The sequence below is a fragment of the Ciconia boyciana genome, chromosome 17 (assembly GCF_034638445.1).
Source record: "Ciconia boyciana chromosome 17, ASM3463844v1, whole genome shotgun sequence".
Classification (NCBI taxonomy): domain Eukaryota; kingdom Metazoa; phylum Chordata; class Aves; order Ciconiiformes; family Ciconiidae; genus Ciconia; species Ciconia boyciana.
Genome location: NC_132950.1, coordinates 8140756 through 8161331, shown reverse-complemented (window position 1 = coordinate 8161331; position 20576 = coordinate 8140756). Strand labels below are relative to the sequence as shown.

The window sequence follows — 20576 nt, the reverse complement described above, 5'->3', positions numbered from 1 at the left end:
CTTTTTGTATCAGCTCTGGAGCTAGAATATCCTTCTTGATAAGAAAGAATAATTACGTGAGAGCTGTGTCTTGTACCCAGAAAGAGTAGCAAAACACAACTAGCTTTCCAGTTGAAGTTTTAAAGCATATTCATTGTTCCTGGGAAACCCCAGATGAGATCAGTCATTTGGTTTCTAGTGAAGTCTTGTGGAACAGAACGCACCAATCTCATTAGTGTCTCTCACACTTGTCTCTATCTTTCACAAGAAAAATGAGACAGTAACGAGACTGAATGCAAAGTGCAGCAACCTTTCTACAAACCTACAGTAGTCCCTTGATGTGACAGAACACAAAAAGCAGGACCTGTCAAAAACTGATGTATGGGAGAGTAAAAGGACCTCAAGGTCAACAGAGAGCTGTCCTTCACAAGAAATCACTTTCCTTTTTCCTGTTCTAATTGGGGTGCATTAGCATCTTATGAAGAATTAAACTGCCAATTAGATTTTTTTCAAGGATTTTTTTTATAAAGAAAGCTTTTATTAAGGAAAATGCTTTTTTTGGGTTTTCTGACCATGTAGAGAAGGCTTCTGGTCTGGATTAGCTTCACATTAACCTAAATGGTTACCCCACATCAGAAAGTGACAGTTGCCAAGCAGAGAAGCTAACAGAAAGAAGACAGACAGTAAATTTGATAGAGTCCTCTGATATATTCCTCTCAAATAGGAATCTTCAAGTGACAATTCTATAAATGTGCAGGAAGCTCTGAAACATTTAGTCTGCCACATTTTCAGTTTTGATGGGAAAGAAGCATATCCAATGAGGGATATGTGCAATAAAACCATACACCAGTCTCTCCTCTAAAATCATCCACAGTTGAACTTGTTCAGGTTTCACAAGTGACACTCAGTTTCCCAGCACTAACTCCAACACTGGTAGTGGCCAGTTAGCCTCATTTAAAGCCTGTCTTTTCTGAATATCATCACTATCAACACAGAAAAGGTACAAGCAACTATGTTTTAGAGGGAAATCAAGATTTTTCTTTTTACATAAACTACATGGCAAACAAACAGTGATGGACAAATGGACTAATGGAATGTGCTCTACTAGAGCTAGGAAGGAATTGAAGATATACAGGTACCATATTTAGTCATTGGGACCTTGACTGACTATTGGGCAGGAATGAGTGACAATTCACAGAAAAACTCATCAAAACAGAGGCCCTCCATATTGGAACTGAACATTGTTCAAACCAAACTGTTCCACAACAGAATATAATCCTCAGGTCCTTCTACAGCCTTCACTGATTATGCCAAATTTCTTGGTATTTTTATTTGACTATCTAATTTACTGGGCTTATTATGACAGCATGCTTTGTGCAGCTTCATTTCTAATGCTGGCAGTGTTCCATTCTGGGATTAGTAGCTTTTGTCCAGGTAACCTGCAGCTCAGAGGCTCGATGCTAGATGCCTAGGAGATAATTGAAACTTAATACCTTTGAGTTTGCCTCCTCTATACTTCTGTATTGGCACTGTCTCCAGCCATTGATGTTAATCAACTCAGCAGGCATGCACGGAAAAAAACACACTTTTCTTGTTGCTTTGGCTGAAAATGCGTGCCAATTATTGATTTTTCCTGTTTAATGCATTTTAAAAAAATGCCCATTTCTGATGGAGCACGGGATGACACAGTAGGCCATCCCTCACATTCCTGCTGGCATCTTGGCTTCTCCGGGCCTCCATAGATATAACACCTCTTACTATCGTTGCGAGAAGGTGTAGTATCTGTCTTCTAACATGGTTTGAGCTTTAGAGAAATCCAGAGCTTGTCAGTAAAATATCCAGGATCTCTATAAATAGTAAGTTAGGTGATTATAACCTTGTTATTGACAGTTTCTACTGTTTCTAAGGCAAATTCAACAGATTCAATAGTCTACAGATTTAGACTTTACTTAGGAATACAGAAATAAGCTGGTGAACCAGCCTGAGAAAACAAGTACAGCTTTCTGTTACTTACATTTCAAGGATAACCGATACTTCATATTGGAGCTGGCAGAGCTTGATATAAAAATCAATATATTTGCAAGAAATGGGGATGCCTGAAGTATTCTGAATGCTTACAGATTATGTGCTCACAGCCCAGCACAGTCACACATCCTGGCTGTATCTCTCTTCTAACATCCAGCATAAGACTTTTTTTGGTTCCTGTCAAACCTGACAGATCATAGCTGCTGGCACTGACGTAACAGCAAGGAAGCACACGAACATGATTAAACTAGGCAGCCTCAAGAAAAATTTTCAGAAAGTGCTTGAATTGGGATTTTGTAGGGAGTGAGTGACAGAACTGAGAGCAAGGATTTGGAATGACTTCTAGGACCCATTGAGGAAGTAATTTCGCCTGTCTGAACCCCAAATTTTCCATTTGCATACCAGTGCTACCATGCAATGCTTTTCATGAGAAGTATATGATCACATAAGAAGCTTTGAAATTCTCTGTGAAATAGCAGTATTTAAGGTTATTTGTCTTGCAAACCTCAAAGGATCAGAATCTGAAAAGTCACTGATTTCTTATAATTCTGAACCTTAAGGAGAAGAAAATCCTAGTTTCTCATGAAGATATAAATTTCTCTAAACATTTTAAAGTAACTTATTTATTATATGGCTTCATAGATTGGATGGCTTTACAAGTGCATGCATTAAAATAAAAATGTTTCAAGATTAGCGAGTGACCTCTTCCTCCTGTTCTGCAATTTTTCCAGCTCTTTTTCATCTACCAAAACATTAAAAGCAATGCAAGAGCTCTGTAAGTTTGGTTTTAACATAAAACCAAATTGCTACTTCAGGACAGTACATGGAAAGACATAACACTGTGGAAAAGGAAGCTAAGACATTTATTTCTCCCTGTGTGTTATTTCCCATTACGTGGGATTTCAAAACTGCCAAGCAGTTACAAAGCCAAACATCACAGCACAGAACTTCCAACCAGAATCTGTCTCCAGTTCCATTTGCTCAACTCCACTTGCCAAGAATGGGGACATGAGATTGGCATCATGTCCCTTTAAGTTGCTTATGATTTACTGCATTAGCTTCCAACAAGGCAGACAGGGGTAGTTATGTCAGCAAAAGGCTAGAATGAATAACTTAAACTCCACCAAGGGCAGCATACAAACAAGCCTATTTAAACAAGCAATCTTGATGTCAATTATTTATTATCTGCAGCATTTGGAACACATGCTGTTGCTCAAGGTCAACACACAAATGTTGGACAGTCACACCTAAAGAAGAAAGAAACCTAAGCTTTTTTTTTTATTTCTATATCTTGTTTCTTTGAATTTCTCTTAGACAATACCATAATACCAACTAAGTATCACCAGAGTGTAGCTGGAACTAATATAATATCATTTCAGTAAAATAATCAAATCACTCACTTGAATAACAGACAAAGAAAGACCAAGCTAAAAAGCACAAACAAGGGGGGGAGACATGATGTCTGCAGTTAAGACATGAAAGGAAACCACAGAACTGATGAAGGCCAAGAAGCCAAAGAAAATGGTTTCAGAACAAAATTTCAAGATTTACACACTTGGCTATGTACACAAACATCTGCATTTCCCAGCTACAGGAACATTCTTACTTGGATTAGCTCCACAGTCAGTTAGCATTGCAGCGTAGTCTTGATCACAATCAGAGACTATTTGGGATGCCATTTCAATAAAATATAGCAGCTGAAACAACGTTCTGTTCTTTTCTAGTTAATGTTCCCAGGAACATGTTGTGTCCTCTGTCATAGCTGATTTTTAATTTTCTTCTTAGCAACAATATACTGTACTATAATATGCCTATTGGTATTTTTTCATAGCGTGACAATCTAAAAGTAGCATTCAACTTTGTAGCCTTGCTCATTAATATCTATCGCCTTTCAACGGCCACCATAGCGACATACGTTCTCAGAATATAGCTAGATTTGCAAGCACCCTTTTGGACTATGGAACCACTGTGAAAATTAATATATGTAAGATACAGGTCTTTTTGTATACATACCTGTAGATACCCCCATAAGACCTGGGACAGTTCTCTCTAGGTTAAAAGGAATTTTAGAGGGGTAGCACATATATTCTTAGTGTTTCTCTACACAATATACATAGCTCCACGCTTGGACTCTTTTTGCCCAGCACTAGTATTCCCATTCATACTTCTACAAATGCTGATGCAAAGCATTATACGAGGTCAGATCTAATGATGTAATTTAAATTGGCAAAATATTACCCATAATAAATCTTCAAATCATCATAAATCTTATCCCTCCCCCAATCCCAGTTGTTATACATGCATGCAGAAGGGGGCTCTCTATTCCACTGCTAGTATTTTTGTATCTGGCATATGTATTCCATTCTGGACTCCCTGCAGTGCTGTTTCCCTGGCTGCATTCCCAGGATCCTATGCTGCATCATCCGTACAGGTTTTCTCCTCCCCTCATTACTCCTCACAAGCATCTTTTGCCAGCATCATGCCTCTTTATCGCCTAGTGAATCTCAAATGCCTTTGGATATAACTAGTCACTATTAAATTTGCAGATTTACACACCGATTAACTGCAGAACAGGATTTGTCTTTGGGTTACTATGAAGCATTTATGCTGTTACAAGATGCATCATTTTCTTTTGGGGGTAGGGGGACATATATGAAGATTTTTATTTATTTATTTATTCAGAAATCCCTTTCTGGTTAGTAACATTGTTCTGTTACACTGCCAAACCCCGCAGAGGCTGTGACAAATAGGGAGGTCATGGTCAAATTTAATAAGATCTCACATTCCCTTGGAAATGCCACCAGGGAGCAGACAAAAGCAAGCGTTTGCTGAGCTTCTGGGGGAAAGCAGAGCGTTTGCACAGAAGCCCTTGGTATGCAGGTGGTGTCGCTGCCTTTAGAAACAGGCTTAGATTTGAAACCAAGGGGAACAAGCTGATGGGGCTAACGCTGAGGGAGAAAGCATGCCACAACTTAGCTTAGGAGCACAAGCAATACGTGAAGATGCTAGGGCTGGCTGTTCGTTCTCACGTCTCTGCTGTGTCCCAGAAACAGCAGGGTAACCGCTCCGCTCATTCAGTAGAGGGAGAAGAGAGAGAATGCTATTGATATATGGTGAAAATTTAAAAGAAAAGACTTTCAAATTGATTTATTGCTCTGCGAGACAGTGGGCTGTGCACCTCTGATGCCAGCCCTGCGACACGGGCCGCTGGCGCCACCGCGTGGCCGCCCAGCCCCGGCCGGGGGGGCTCACCCACCCACGGCCCCTGGAAACCCCCAGCTTCTCCCTTTTCTTAACTTCAGCTTACTGACGCGTGGGGCATAGGGTGCAGCGACAGGCCAGCCTGCAAGGCACAGTATGTCTCGTCCTATATGCTGAATATTACTGCAGGTAAGTTATAGCTGTGCTACAAGGGGGCGATAAGGAAAACTCAGCTAGGATCTTGGTAAACCAAGCGACACTCACAGCACATTTCATATAAAGTAGACCGTCTTCCAGAATCTTTGTATCTACCTGTGCTGGGCTTCAGTCGACTCTCAGCAAGCTCCGAAATCGCTCCTGTTGTAATGGTCTTCTTCAGTCTAGAGACTCCAGAAGCTGCTGCCACCCCTGGTTTTGTCAGCATGTCATCGCTGCTTGCCCTCTTCAACTGCAATACAGAGATTTTGTGAGCAACCAGAAGATTAAGACCTTGAATATTCCCATCAAGTAATTAAAAATGCAAGGTTCCTGGGAGAAAAGGAACATTTCCATAAAGCAACCCAATGGGAATATTGCTTTGATAACAGTACTAAATAATTTATTATTAATTTTTGTATTTGTATCGCATTCTAGGTATTTGTGAAGTGGGTTAAGAGACACTACTGTTTCAATAGTGAAGAATGAAAATGGGAAAGACTGTCCAAATAAGCAAATAATTGAAAGGCAGGGAGAAAATAGTTTACAGGAGTAGAATACTGGCAACTCCAGCTTCTCAGATCTTGCTCTGAACAACAGTCATCATATTTCCTCACTGGTTTACACTTAGTCAGGTATTTGGGCCTGTGCAGTAAGTGCTAGTTGCAGAGCCTGACACACCGAGTAGGTCAAAGCAGCAAATAACCGGCCCTGAATCTATCTGTCAAAAAAAATAAATCATAAAAGGATCTGCTGGTTCTTGTCTGTCTACTCAGGATCATACAGTTTTGCCCCAATGGTGACCTCAGATCCTCCAAAGAGACTTCTGAGCTATTCCAATAGCAAGCAACTGCCAGTTCCTTCCCGTGTTTGTCAAACAGGAGTCACCAGACTTTGTGGCATCATAAACTAGGTTATCTGACATGAACAAAGAACATGCTGGAGACCAAGCCAAAATCTGACAATCATTTAGCTGAGAAGCTCAGGCTACCGCAATAAAACACAAGAGCAGCCAGTGCAAGATCTAACGCAATTACCAATTGGAAATCCCTTATCTTAAACATGATATGATTGCAGCTATTTACCCTCCTTGCTTATTGAAAAGCAGTGAGCAAAGATGGCCGATGATCTCATGGTGGGGCCTAATACTATTTGTCTTACTAGGGACTGTAGGACTCAGTAGAAGAGAAACTGAAAAGTCTGTTCACAAGAAAGCATTTTGTTCATGACGCCACCAAGGAAATAATTTGCAGCAAAGAAATGCACTGGTTTTCAGAACAGACAAGCTGCAGAATTATAGAGATTAGCACTGATGTTTCATAACCTTGGAAGAAGGTAAACTGTTTGCCTTACAGGGTATTTTACAGTATGTGTTTTTAAAAAAATATTAGCAGGTATCACAATAATTTACTTAGCTTTATTGTACATGAGAAAGCAAGGGACCATCATTGCCGTGTGATCTTTTTTGGGAGGGGGATTTCTGGTAAAGCAAGTCTACTCTAAATGCATACTCAAGAAATCCATGCAATTCAAGCACAATGAACTTAAGATTCAAGGAGAAACACTGAAATTATGTTGCTTCAACAAGCAGAAGTAGCAATTTATCTCAGAACTGGTCAGCTGCTTTCCCATTTGTGTGCCTCTAACAGCCTGTGTACCTCTAATAACAGCCTCTGATTAATTTCAGGAAAAATACTGTAAGCATTTAAAAAGACCAAAGCTCTGGAGAGTCTCCCTAGAGCCGTATTTTTTCTATCCTTTTCAGTTTGTGGACACCTAAACCGTTTTCACAAATCAAAATCCACGTCCTTTGAAGTTGTCCAGTGACACCCAGGGGGTCCATGAACCAGAGGCTGAAAACCACTGCTGGGGTTAAATGAAAAGGGAGCACACAACAAGCACTCTCCTCATTTAGCGGTTCCTCAATGTAAAATCTTTAAGCAAAATGAAGTCTCTCAGCTCCAATTCTTTCTCCCTTTCATCTTTTCCTCTGACTCAGAGTCTGTGGTTTCCTGGACCCTGTGAACACGTAAGTTTCAATAGCTGAAGTGTTGATCTGCTCCAGGATACCAAACAGCTAACGTTTTGCCTTCTGGCAGAGGTTTTGTCAGCTCACTCTTTGAGCAGAATGGAACAATCTGACTTTCTGACCTTTAGAGACTTCTGCAGTCTCGCTAAAGTAATTTCTTCAATGTGCCCTCTTCTACAGCAGCATCTATGGTGCCTTTTTCTACCCCGTTTCTTCAAGGAAACCCCTTTGATGATCTTGCATTTGCAGATGATCAACAATTTTAAGATATTAGCTGTAATTAGGAAGAAAACCATCTACATTTAACACCATACACCAATTAATCGTATCAGATTTCCTGGTTAGTCTCTTTGGTAGCATTCCTTCAGAGATGCTTGCCTCAGCCATACATCAAATGCTCCAACGACAAGCATAACCTGCCTGGAGCACCAGACTGAAATATCCTATTGATAAGATGCTCAGAGCACCTAGAAGTTTACAAAGCAAGTTAAGTAAATTAATCCTTCACTTGAGAAGCTGGGACAATTAAAGAAGTTTAGATCTCCTCTTGATTAAAATGCTGTACTATGTTGTGTATTGTTTACTAAACTTTACAATTGGAAACAGTTACAACCAGGAAGCCTGTGGTCTACTTTCATCACTGGTATCTTGGTCTGTATAGGACAACGAGGTTATTTTTGTTTGCTGGCTGCAAGGGTACAGATGCAGCAGCATTTCAGGTATTACTCCATTTTCTTAAAAACACTACTTTGACAGAAGTTTCTGCTATTTTTGAAATACAGCTGTATAGAAAGATAGGATTCATAAAATGCTTTTGTTCCATTGCAAGTAATATCTTTTGTTAATATATTTTGCCTTGAAGGGAGAGGCACAGATTTTTAGGAATTCTGGAAATCCATTAATAAATCTCTTTAAATTTCTTTACATGTGTAACAATCAGTTGAACTAAGAATTTGCCATTTATTTTACTCTTTCTTCAGAGTTAAGGCAATTCCCTCACATACAGTGTAAGAGAACTCACTCATACCTTGTACAGATACAGTGTCTCTCCCATCACATGCAAAATATTTTCAGAAACTTGCATTAGTCTAATATACAACACAATTACAATCTCCCTATGCTTAATACAGTGGTCGAGCCCACTCCAAGTCTCAGGGTGTAGTAATGTTCCAGGAGTAAACTAAAGCTTTAACCTGGAACAAGGTTATAATGCTTGCACAGTCCCTACTGGTTAGTACCTTGCTGAGCCGAGATTCAAAGGCAAGTGAAGTCGAGGACTTTGATGTCTTCATTCCTGTTGACGTGGTCGAAAGCGATTTTCCTCTGTCAACCCCATGACTCCCTTGCTTTGCCATTGCACTCCAAGGCCTGGCAGTACTCTTCATTTTCTTCCCAAATAACTCAGTCTACAGACCCTAAAAAAAAAAAGTATACACACACTAAAATATAAACTGTCTTTATATCATCTGAAAGAGAGTGGCAGAGATATCTGGCATCAGTTTAAAGGGCTGAAAAGGCCATGGTAAACTTTATTCCCTCTCTTATACACATCAAAACTCAACCTAGAGAATCCTTCAGAGCAGGCTGCAGCCACTTATATTTTTCATACTGACTGATAACATGAAACACCACAGAAGGAACACTGACTTTTGGTGGGACTGTGTGAGAGACCTCTATCAGCCACAGCAGAACACCTGCAAATGCTAAGTACAACGAAAGAATAACTGAGAAAACTGAAGTCCACAGCAATCGAAGACAACCTTGGGATAAAAAGAAAACTACTCTTACTGTTAGATCCAGCATCTTCAACTGAAATAATACTCACTTTTTAAAATTCACATGAGAAGCAAGTTTCCTCAGTTGTACGGAAAATGTGATATCTTTAACTTATCAGTCTTCTAGAGAAGCAGCAGTTGATGTTGCCACGGTGATAAAAAGATGTTTCACAATACCAAGATTTACAAAACATGGTAAAAAATATCAAGTTCCTTGATACAACTTCCAAACAAAAGTCTAGATCCACTATTCCTCAGAGATAAGCTTATGCAAGAGAGAAATCCTGCCAGGGATCAGCAAATAGACGTGAATTCCTTTTTTTGAATATAGTTGAATAAATTTAATCTGCCAACAAGAACAACTAGTCTGTTTCTCTCAGTAGGTAGACAGCTGCCAATTAAATAGCTAGGTCATCTCTTGTAGATCTAAAGCCATAAATTTTCACCAGCCATTGCCTAATCCAAGCCAGGAGCAGAATAACATAACTAGTTTGATTTTTTTTTTTTTTTTTTAAAGTTCTACCAGTCTGAGTTGGGAGTGGGAGGGATGGGAGATTGCCTGATGTGTCCTCCCCTCCCCCACTTCAGTATGAGCAACATTTTTCTTCTGCAGCTTCATTTTCTAAAACAGACACAGGATGTAGCTGCATATCAGTCTTGTGTAGGCAGAGGCTAACTTGCTTCTTGACTGTGAAACAGGTTACCAAAATATCTATAGAGATCAGCCTAGTGTCTCAGCTAGGGGAATGCTCTCGCAGTAAGCACATGCTGTTTATCACACTGGAGTCCAGCTGAGCCACAGTGAACTTGGACAGCAACCCTTTGACAGAGATGCCGAAACAATTTATTCCTGGCTGAGTCAGTAAAAGGGCTTAGGTCACATTTTATATCTCATAATTTGCTTTATACTTGATTTCACATTCACAAATAAGAACACTCACTGAACTCATGGGAAACAAATCTGTTTGGGGCCAAGTCGTCAACACTGACAGCACCTTCCAGGTGCCACAACTGTCTATTTAAGGAGTGTTTTGCTGCACAGAGGCAGAAGGGAATGTCAAGTGCTCTGCTGCTGTCTTACGGAGAACAAAGCTAGCAAGTGACATTTCCTCTATTTATCCTTAGTGCCTCTTGCAGGGAGGGCTGTCTACTTTCTCCACAGCTCTAACCTGTCAGCTCCTAAATAAAGAAATTAAAAAGTTAGTAGTTATTATTACTAAGTATAGTCATTACTCCATTAAAATTCTCAACACATACAGTGTGGAGCCATCAACTGATCTCATTAGAGGAGACAGAGTAGTCTTTATTGATGATTATGTCAATCACTTGTCTCCTTTTTTAAAGCACTGACAGATATGTAAGCTATATTACAATAGGTAAAAATGTTTAGCATTCTCACAGTTCATGATCCACCTTAGCAAGCTTTGGTGCTTTACATTATTTAATAAAACTATTTTTTAATGGACATACCATTCACTGTATTTACATGGGTGAGCAAGCAACTACACATGCAAACTATCTTCCTGATTAGATCTCCAAATTATCCAGACTTTGGTTTTTGTAGATCCAGTGGTTGCACATGCATTTTGCTTTATTATACCCTCTGGATTTCTTCAAAACTGTATCTCATACTTTCCTGCCTTAAGCTGTACAGATGCTTTCTTGATATCCTAAAGAATTAATTTTGAGTCATCCATGGCACTTTAAAGTTGCAGTGGAGTGATATGCTCATTAGACCATGATGTTAGAAGTAAAAGGAAGAGGTACTTAAAAAAACCAAAAAAACCCAAAAAAACCAAACCCACAACTCAAGAAATCCAGCCAGTAGCCTGAGGCAAACTGGCTTTTTCATGTAATGATAGCTGAATTATGTGCCATGTGGATTTAATAATATTTTACTATGCCAAGCAGATGAAACTAAAATTAAGAAGAGTCTATTTGGATTTATTAGTGTTTATTAGTTTTCCATGTCTTTATATGGGAATCAGCATTTGTAAAAGAGGTAAGGTTTCTCATGTATTTGGCTAACCTGAATCTGCACTGTGGATAAAGATTTCAATCTCTGAAGTGGGATCCCAATATTTTCCACAAGCCTTATATGTATTTCAAAGAATAAAGCCAGGTTGCACACATCTTAAGCTGCTTTCATTCCTAGGTAGGTGACACACATTTGAGTTATTATTAGAAGGAGAATTACTTCAGGAGAATAACTAAACAAAACTACTTCCAAAAAAAGAGAAAAAAGTCCTGCTGTTCTTTGAGAGCAGGAAATCCATTCTCAGAGTCAACATCACCTTTTCCTCTCCTCCAAATTAAATTTACTGCATTACAGGAAAATAAACAAAAAAAAGCTTCACAGAAGTTGTGGGCAGTTGGGACAACGGGCAACCCAGAAGTTCAATATAATGGAATGGCTCATGGACTGAGTTAGGTACGTAGCAGTGAACTGTCAACCAAAATTATTAACTTAGATATATGAAATGGCTGCAGCCAGTTAGCATTGAGCAAGCCTAACATTAGGAAAGAAGAGAGGTTTCTCTAATCCTTGTGTAAAAACAGCACATATAGGGACAGTTTGTAATAGATTGTATTAAAAAAATACACTTTTATCTAGTTGTCTCAAAACACACAGTTTTTTAATAGGCAAATGATTAAAAACCAACATAATTTTTAAATCTGCTAAGATTAAAAAAGCATTTGTGGAGAAACAGATAAGAGGGCTAAATATGCTGGAAAAAAATAGAGTGTAAGGACAGAGCGCTACTAATACAAGCCACTAATATATCCTGATATATAAGATAATGACTGCAGTTTTTGAAGAAGCTCAGATTAAAAGACACCTGAAATGTACCCTTCTGTCCCAAATCTTAAACAAGGCAGCAGTTTGTCAGAGCAGCGCACAACTAAATGGCAGCCTCTGCTTCCCTGATGTGATTTTCAGGGTAAGGCTGGCAACAGTAGCTTGCAGAGACCATCCTTCTGAGCCAGCAGAAATGACTTTGAAAGTAGCCAGTCATGGTCATAAGCTATCCTTGAATGAGAGCTTGGGAATGGGATCACTGCTAACTTCTTATCGCAGCTGAATGTATCTTGGAAGACTGTCCCTTCCACAAGTCAGGACAGAGGTAGTATATATGTACTCATATTGTAACTACTGTAACAGGATACCGTTCAACACCCCTTTACACACAACCTTCCAAGCCTCGTGTATCTGCGTTTCTGCATCTGTGAAACTGCCACCAGGTAATGGCTCCCAGTGGCTTTAGAATATATTGATAGAAGTCTACTATACTTTAACTAAGTATCATAATTTCCTTCCGAAAGAACCCCAGAGAGATTATGACTTGATCTCTAGGCTACCTATTGAGAAATCTGAATGAGAAGCAGCTTTCCACAAGAGACGCAACCAAGCTGCTTTTGCAAATACAGTGACAAAATCACTAGTTTTACACCCATTATGTCTCAATACGTTTCAGATGAGACATGCTTCTATGCATGCTCCTGGAAGATGACTCACTTTAAGCAATGCTTGGAGTTCTATGATTTTATTTTTAATTTCTTTCTTCACATTTCACAGGGAACTTTCCTTATGAAGCAAACAGAATGCCACCATCCTGAGATTCAAAGTCTTTCTTTGGCATCAACCAGAGCAGGTCATCAGCGGGCCACAATTAAATCCCTGCAGCATGCTCTGCTTGGAGCTGTACTCTGAAAACACGTAGAAAGTGAAGATAAGAAGCAGCTCCACGTTGAAATAAATGGGGGTGCATGCCAACAACACATTGCTTCAGAGCAGCAAAATCCATTCTATTGCCAGTCACTTCCAAACTGCACAGGTTTTGGGGTGGGGTTTTTTTGTTGTTTTTAAAATCTTTTATACTCAAAAGTGCTGGTGTCTGAATACCCATCTCCTCTGAAACAGGTGCTGCAAATGAGATAATCGGAGGGTTTACAAAAATGTAAAGCTGGTCCTGACAGAGCTTTTTCTCTCAGTAAGCCTCAGAATTCCCTGCAGGCAGAGTCAGTCTTTAAAAATTCAGGCCATGCTATATAGTTCATCCTTTCTTGCTGGTATTTTTAAAGGGTATTTGGAAGATTTTGATATGGACTATTTTGGCAGCTGGCAGAAGTTTTACAGTGGAAAGACAGCCCATTTTACTTGAAATTTTAATGTTTTATTGAAGATTGAGAACCTAGACATTTCTTTATTAGTCAGTCCACATGCATTTATTAATAAAAGTCCTTAGAACCAGCCTAGAATTATTCCCATTTTATGGCTAGAAAAACTGGATTAAGAATTTATCCCAACTCTCACGGGCAGTCAGCATCAGCAGAAACAATGCTAGGTCTCTTGGATCTTAAGGCTTGGCTATCCATCAAAGGAGTAATTCACCAGTCCTGTAGAACAAACTTCTAGGAAACACATTCTGCTGACTATTAAGGGTGTTTTACTCTAACAAAAAAGAATAGGTTTGAGTGATGACAAGCAATATTGTTTCATAATCAAGAAACCTAGCAGTTACACTAAGTAAATAAAAATCATTAGCACATCTGCAGAAATGAAGTTACATAGGAAAATCCCTGTTGGGGGGCTAGAGATACAAGTTATCTGTACCCCATGTACTTTACACAAGGTAGGTTTTACTGCTCATGCCTGTGTAACACTACTCACTCAACAGGATAGTCATATTAAAGCAGAGTCATTCAAGTTGCTTTGGGAAAATGAATGAAAAGAATTATGAAAACTCATTACTAGATCTGGAGAGTAATGTACCAGATGGCAGGTTCATTGAGACCTGTGAATGCCCAGCATTTCTGAAAAATGAGGTCAGAAGTACCGACTTTGCAGACAGGACTCTCAAAGGACAGAAGTCTGACTTCAGTGGGTTAAAACCCACAGTCCCCAGTGCCATTTTCCTGTAATTCAGTTACTTTCATTACATCAAAAGATCAGACTATTCTAGAACCTTTATTACACATTCTTGTGAAATCAAAGCACAATTTTCTTCTGGTTTGTTTTTTTTAGCACGTAAAGTCTGCATCATGCTGATACTATTTTCTTTCCAACCTAATCAATCTCTGCTATTTTCAGACAAACTATCAACTGGAACATAGAAATATCTAACAAGTTCAGTAAACTGTAAAGCATTTTCTAGCAGCATGTAGGAAGCTATATGGCAGGATAGCCAGCTGGGCTAAAACAGAATTCTCTTCTGCCTTTCACATCAATTCACTTTAAACAACAATTTTTAGGCTTGACAGATGCTTCCATGACTCATCTTGATTTCTTAGCTGATACTAGAAATCAAGCCAGGGTCACAAACCAGGGAAGTTGATAATCCAATACAGTAACTGGTAACTTGGACATAGATGGCACAGATAAAAGCCTATTTGGAAATAAAACCAGGCTAACAATTAAAAACAGTTTACTCTCTTCTGGTCATCTTTAGCAGCTTTCCTTAGGTGTCTGCTCCTTTCAGCTCAGTGTATAGTCTTTCTGTATCTAACACATCCCTACTCTCTTTTCTCTAGTTTCTGTTACATTGTTTTTAGTTTCTTCCAGGCTATCTCAGTGCAACCTTCCTCCATTACTCCTCCAAGTGGAAGCACTTGCTGGATTGTTGCTGGTACAAAGCTTAGCTTTCATTAGAATTGGATTAAAAAGCCCAGCAAAAAGAAAAAAAAAATTATCACAAGCCAGACCATCTTCTTCCACCCAAACACAACTCAAAGGAACAGAAAAGATATGCCCATTTTCCCAAAACCTCATCTCTAAGGCTCTTCTTGCTTTTGCTGGCCAAAGAGAGTCAATTATAAACCTGACCCCAAACACCGAGCAGCGGTTTCCTCTGGTCTACCTCAAGAAAACTTGCTTTCCAATCTCATTTGCAGCTGAATTTTCATGTTTTGCTGGTAGAGTACCAGCAAACAAGACACCACTTGGAAATTTTCATGTCCAGACTGCATGCTGCAGCAGGGCAAATCTGCTGGTTTTATGCATGCCTCAAGCAAAGGGGGTTTTAGTTTTGGTTTTTTGGTTGTTCTTTTTTTTTAAACATTCAAGAGTGGAGAAAAATGTACTATAAACAACAGAGCTAGGCAGTTATAGAATCCAGGTGCTTTTGCAAGGAGTTAAAAATGTTGATAAATTTTAGATATAAAACAAATACACAGAAAATAAGACACATACATGCCCAAGGTCACCCAACTAATCATTGGGAAAATACAAACCGAAATACCAGTCCCAGGATTTAACCATCGGTGGCTCTGATATATGGCTGTGATTCTTAAGAATCACATCTTCAAAATCTTCATTGTGCTATTGTTGCCTGAAGGTTGTATCCTCATATGAAAACTATTCTTTTGGGTTTCAGTTTGCTTTGCTTTTTTTTGTTTAATTTCTCTTCTGTAGGACTCTTAAAAAAACTCATAAGAGCACTTTCAATATGGCATCAGATGAGAATTTTCTTTACAGGGCACACTGCTCCTTTTCTCTATAGTATAAGCAACTACTGCAGAGCCAGTTCCTTTTCCTTTCCCTTCCCTTCATGGTATCAGATGGAACCACACAGACAATGGAAGCTCCGTCAGATCTCCCAAAGACAAAAGTTCCTTTACCTGTGGTTACAGTGGTAAGACAATGTCACATTTTTATGTTTAAAGTGTTTCTTGTTTATTTCCTTAGTGTTTTCCACAATTCTCTCAAATTGATATTTATTAACTAGTATATAAATATACCTAAAGGTTACAAGGATGTGTAAATTACATCAGAAATGGCCTAGGTGAGGACAGTTCCAGCCAGGCACGAATGACAGGTTTCTGGCCATCAACTCAGCTTCCAAAACCATCCCAACAAGACTGCCAGACTCCAGGTCAGCAACTGCAAAACTCCATGTCCCAACATTGCTCAAATAAAATCCTCTTCCCACAGCAACCATTGGGTCATTGATGACTTTTCCAGGCATGGACAGATGACAGCAGTGCAAAACCTTCTGCCCACCCTCCTCCACAGAAGTTCTCCCTGGAGTTTTGGATTTGTCAATCTTTTATTCTCAGTTAGATCTCATTTTAAAAAAATGCATAAGTTACAACAAAAACCTCATGTGTGCCTATGAATAAATAATTTATTCAGCTGCATTTCTCTTGTCCTTGTTCCATATTACTGGCCATTTATAAGACAGGAAAAAACAGATAGCTTTGCTACTTTTCTAGATAAAATACCCAGAACTGTCATCCAACACAGTGACTGATGCTTAAAAATCAAGCCAAAGCTGTACTTTGAAATGTCTGGGAACATGCTCCTCCTGTAATTTAAATTACGCTGTTTGTACATGGATACTCAATCTCCTCCCCCTCCTTCCTCACACTGATTATCTAACCAGTCACCATTACACATCTCAGAAGAGAAACTATGCTACCTCCCTATAACCCCAGTCTTGTATGCAACATGGGGGTAAGGAAACAAAAATCCCAACCTATCTGTAATTTTTCTGCTCATTAGCCCTCCAGAAGGACAGTGGCAACTACCAGCTGGACGGTGCAATACCTGAAGAAGCTATGAAGCACTACTGTATGCTGGCTATCAGTAAATAGTCCACCATGCTTCTCTGGTTTAAGTAGATGCATTGTCTTGGTAAGGTTGACATCAGTCTGTTGATGGTTCTGATACGATCGTTCACTAAGGCCAGGGCAGAGACGTAGACTTAAATGTGGCAATTCTGAATCACGTTCATCACATTACTGATGGATGCATGCAAGGAAAAAGACATAATCAGAAGGGTAGGGTGACAACATGCATTTGTAGGAAGACAGGCAGGGGCAGCATATTCTCATGCTGGGAGAGCATACATGAAAGCATGCAGTGGAGGAACACATACACAGAGGTTATGCAATAAATACAAAATTTTATCAAGTCACATCAAAACTACATCTAGGAAGTGATGCCACACTACAGAATTTGGAGAATGCATTTTTATAAGTTGCAGTTCCCTCATTACTTCAATGTATGGCAAGCAGGGAAAGTACATCAGTTTACATAGTGCTAACATCCACCCTTTGGAGATGTTAAGTCAAAGGAAAGAATCAGGAAGGGTAAAAATGATGCATTGATTCCAAACTTCCTTTTTGAAGTTACAACCATGTTATAATCGCAAAGAATTAGGTCACTCTGGGCTTTCCCCAATATGACTCTGCCCTGAATAGATGGGTTTAATTTATGTTCAGCATATTGCAGGTTGAGAACAAAATGTTTCAGAACCATTTCAAGGTAGCTACTGCTCATTAATCCAGGTTCTTTGAACTACTGTCCCAGTGAATACAGCACAAAGCAAGTGACACATACGGTTAACACTTCATGTTTTGCCAACCCGCAAGAAGGAAGAAAATAAGGTTTCATTCTAGATAGAGCAAGAGCTATATAATTGCTAAAGAAATTAAGAATAATTACAAGTGGTTTGCCTGATAATTAACTGTCATTACTTTTTTCTGTAGCATAGAAGGTAGATACATATACAAGAAAGAGAAGGAACGATCATGTGTTTTGGAATGACAGAGACACACAGCATGCGGCTACATGGTAATCCTGACTGGTACATGCACACAGACTGGCAGGTTCCCTGTCCTCTTGAAGCATGGAGGGATGATACCGCAGTCAATGCACTGGCTTGGGATTCCACCTGATTCTATCCTCAGGTCCAGCACAGATTTATTGTACCACATCAGCCATGTAATCTTTCTATGCCTTAGTTTTTCCATTTATAGAAATGGCATCATAATTGTTCACTAGATTGCATATTTATGAAGATACATTCATTCATGTGCCTTGGAAAGGAACCCCAGAGAAAAAAAAAAAGTAAAAATGAGATCAATCAACATCTGTCACAGAGCGCACAAGTGAGCAGCCCCACAGATTGCCACATGCTGGGATGTTTCCCTGACTCCCATTTTCCATCCATCACGATGCAGAGAAATAATCGGGATCTGGAAGCTATCCCTTAAGGAGACATTTATCCTCCATTAAAGCGCAGAATACACCACTTATCAAAGTTAATAAACTGGGAACTTCTGAACATTTATAAGTGACAGTGAACTTATAACAGAAAGGGTTCTTTGCAAAGACGAGGACATAACTCCAAAACTGCAAGAGAAACTAGAGGACTTATGCATTTTAAAAATACTCATACTGAACAGGAACAGAACAGATTTAGGCAACAGTATCAACAGTTTACAACTGTGACTTAGGGGACCACTGATGGACTGAAAGACCCACTTTGGTGGGCTACATACTGAAATTAAATTGTTTTAGAACTGAACTAGAAAGGGAATGGGTAGTACATACATCTGTGCATGTTAGGATGAGGTATTCTGGTGTTAGTTATCTGTGAAATTGTGCAGACAAAGAACACTATTTCAGCAAATCAAATACCCTTTCTCCTGCTGAGGCTACAGGGGCAGAGAGCAGTTTATAATTTAGAAAGGGTAGAAGAGGAACATGCAAAACAGTCCCTTTTAGAGGTGAGACAGAAAGGATTAGTAGGGGACATCTAGAAGAACTTTGTGTACAAGAGAAAGGGGCAGAGAATCCCTGTTTTCAAACCAGTTCTACCAGTAATCCTTTACTGCTACACATACAGGGCTTAATTAACATCTCTACAACTTTGCCGTATTACATGCTATATAAATGCTATTATTATTACTATTGTTATTACGATCAAGCTTCAGTCCATAGTGCAATTTTAAGGACAACTGTTAAACTGTGACAATTAAAGGGTCCTGCTGAGAATCTGAACAGCTCTTTGCTGTAGTGTTGTAAGAGGGTACGCGTCTGGCCTGCTCCCCAGTGCTTTCACTGATCCCCTGCAGAGATGCTAGCTGCCAAACCTATTTGCTTACCAGCTTGTTCCTTTCTGCCCTTTCTTGACTGGACTATGTGAACATGCAGTAGCAGAGGAAATTCTGCTTGTGCTCCTGCTTTGTTTAACTGTTTGGAGCACAACCTTAAATTGCCAGAGGAGAAAGCAGAAACAGGCACAGAAACAGCTTCAACCCTTCTGTCACTAAAATCTATGTAGCTGAGCAGAAGAAAAATACAGTAGCCAGCTCTCACAGACTCACATGGTGGGATTTTTTGTTGTTGTTGTAATGGCTTTTAGACCACCCCCAGCCCATTTGCAGCTAATGCAGAATTGTTTGCACTGTACATTTTTTGTTTCATGCAATTTAGTTTTAGAGTGAGATACTATGAAAAAAAGTATTGTTGAGCAAAGCAGGTCCATTCAGTCTAAGAATACAGTACTGATCCTAGAACCCTTCTAGAGATAATACAGTTCCCACCTTAAAAAAATAAAAGATATTAAAATACTTACAGTAAAAGCTTGTCCTCTTTTCTGCATTAAAAAGAAAACTGTCTCCCACTAGCTTCTGACAGCATATGCAAGCCAGACTGAAAATTCAGGGCTTGAGTGCTTCCCTGAGAGGAAAACCACATTGCAGCGAGACACAGAGAGCTGTTTGAGAAATGATTCACATACGGAAGCAAGCTGGCTTCACCAGCGCTTTGGCATTCAGCACGCACACGCACACACATATGCACACTTGCTTACTCAGGGGAATGAGAAATATTATATTTTCATCAAAGCAAGGAGGATTTGTGCAAGAGAGCCATTTGTATCCCACCTCCAAAACACTGAGATGCTTCAATCTGTAAAGCAGACGAAGAGTTTCTTTCAGTATCCCATCATCCCCAAGAGCAGAACCGGACACTGGGCAGAGAGCATAAAACTCAGACTAGTCTGCATGACCCAATCAAGTAAAAACATGCAGTACGTACCATGTAGGAAGGGCAAGGAGGTGGCCATAGAAAGAAGGCATTTTTCAGAGGAAACCACAGAAGCAGCTTTCAGAAGCTTTTATATTCCACGCTAATAACCTCTCCCCCAGACTGCCAGCAATCACAGCCAGGACACCTTACATTTCCCTTGCCTCCATCGTTGCTTCAAAAAAGTGGAAAGTGTGTGCATGCAGGGAAGGAAGATACATTAAGACAGAGGCTTTTACACAAGAAGTAACCAGACTCAGTCCTGAGTGACTTCTCTTGAGCTGTCCAAGAAGTAGTGTCAATCTGTTCTTTATTTAGAAGAGAGCAAATAAGGGATAAGAGTGAGCAATGCTCGTTCCTCTTTCTTAAGCTTTCTGAAGAGAATTTAGCCTCTAAAAGCTGGAAGGAAAGGGCCAGAGGTCTTAAGGGAGTTAAAGCAGGCAAATATAGTATCAAGTTGGAGGAAACAGAGGGGATGCAAAGAGAAATCAAATTCAAATCTAAATTTCAAACACAGAAACCTAAGGTGCCTAGAACTGGGCTTTTTGTTCAACTC

At 39.5% G+C, this 20576-nt stretch overlaps 1 protein-coding gene across 3 annotated transcripts in view; it reads right to left on the bottom strand.

Moving 5' to 3' along the window:
* SPECC1 (sperm antigen with calponin homology and coiled-coil domains 1) overlaps positions 1-19727 on the bottom strand; it is a 91388-nt gene extending 71661 nt beyond the window's left edge. For all 3 annotated transcript variants that reach the window (XM_072881777.1, XM_072881779.1, XM_072881780.1), the window contains exons 1-3: positions 19569-19727; positions 8668-8844; positions 5518-5653 (exon numbers count right to left, since the gene is read on the bottom strand). In XM_072881777.1, coding sequence (XP_072737878.1) covers positions 5518-5653; positions 8668-8814 — 283 coding nt within the window. In that variant the 5' untranslated portion in view covers positions 8815-8844; positions 19569-19727. The remainder of the gene's footprint in view (positions 1-5517; positions 5654-8667; positions 8845-19568) is intronic.
* Positions 19728-20576: the final 849 nt, after the last annotated feature.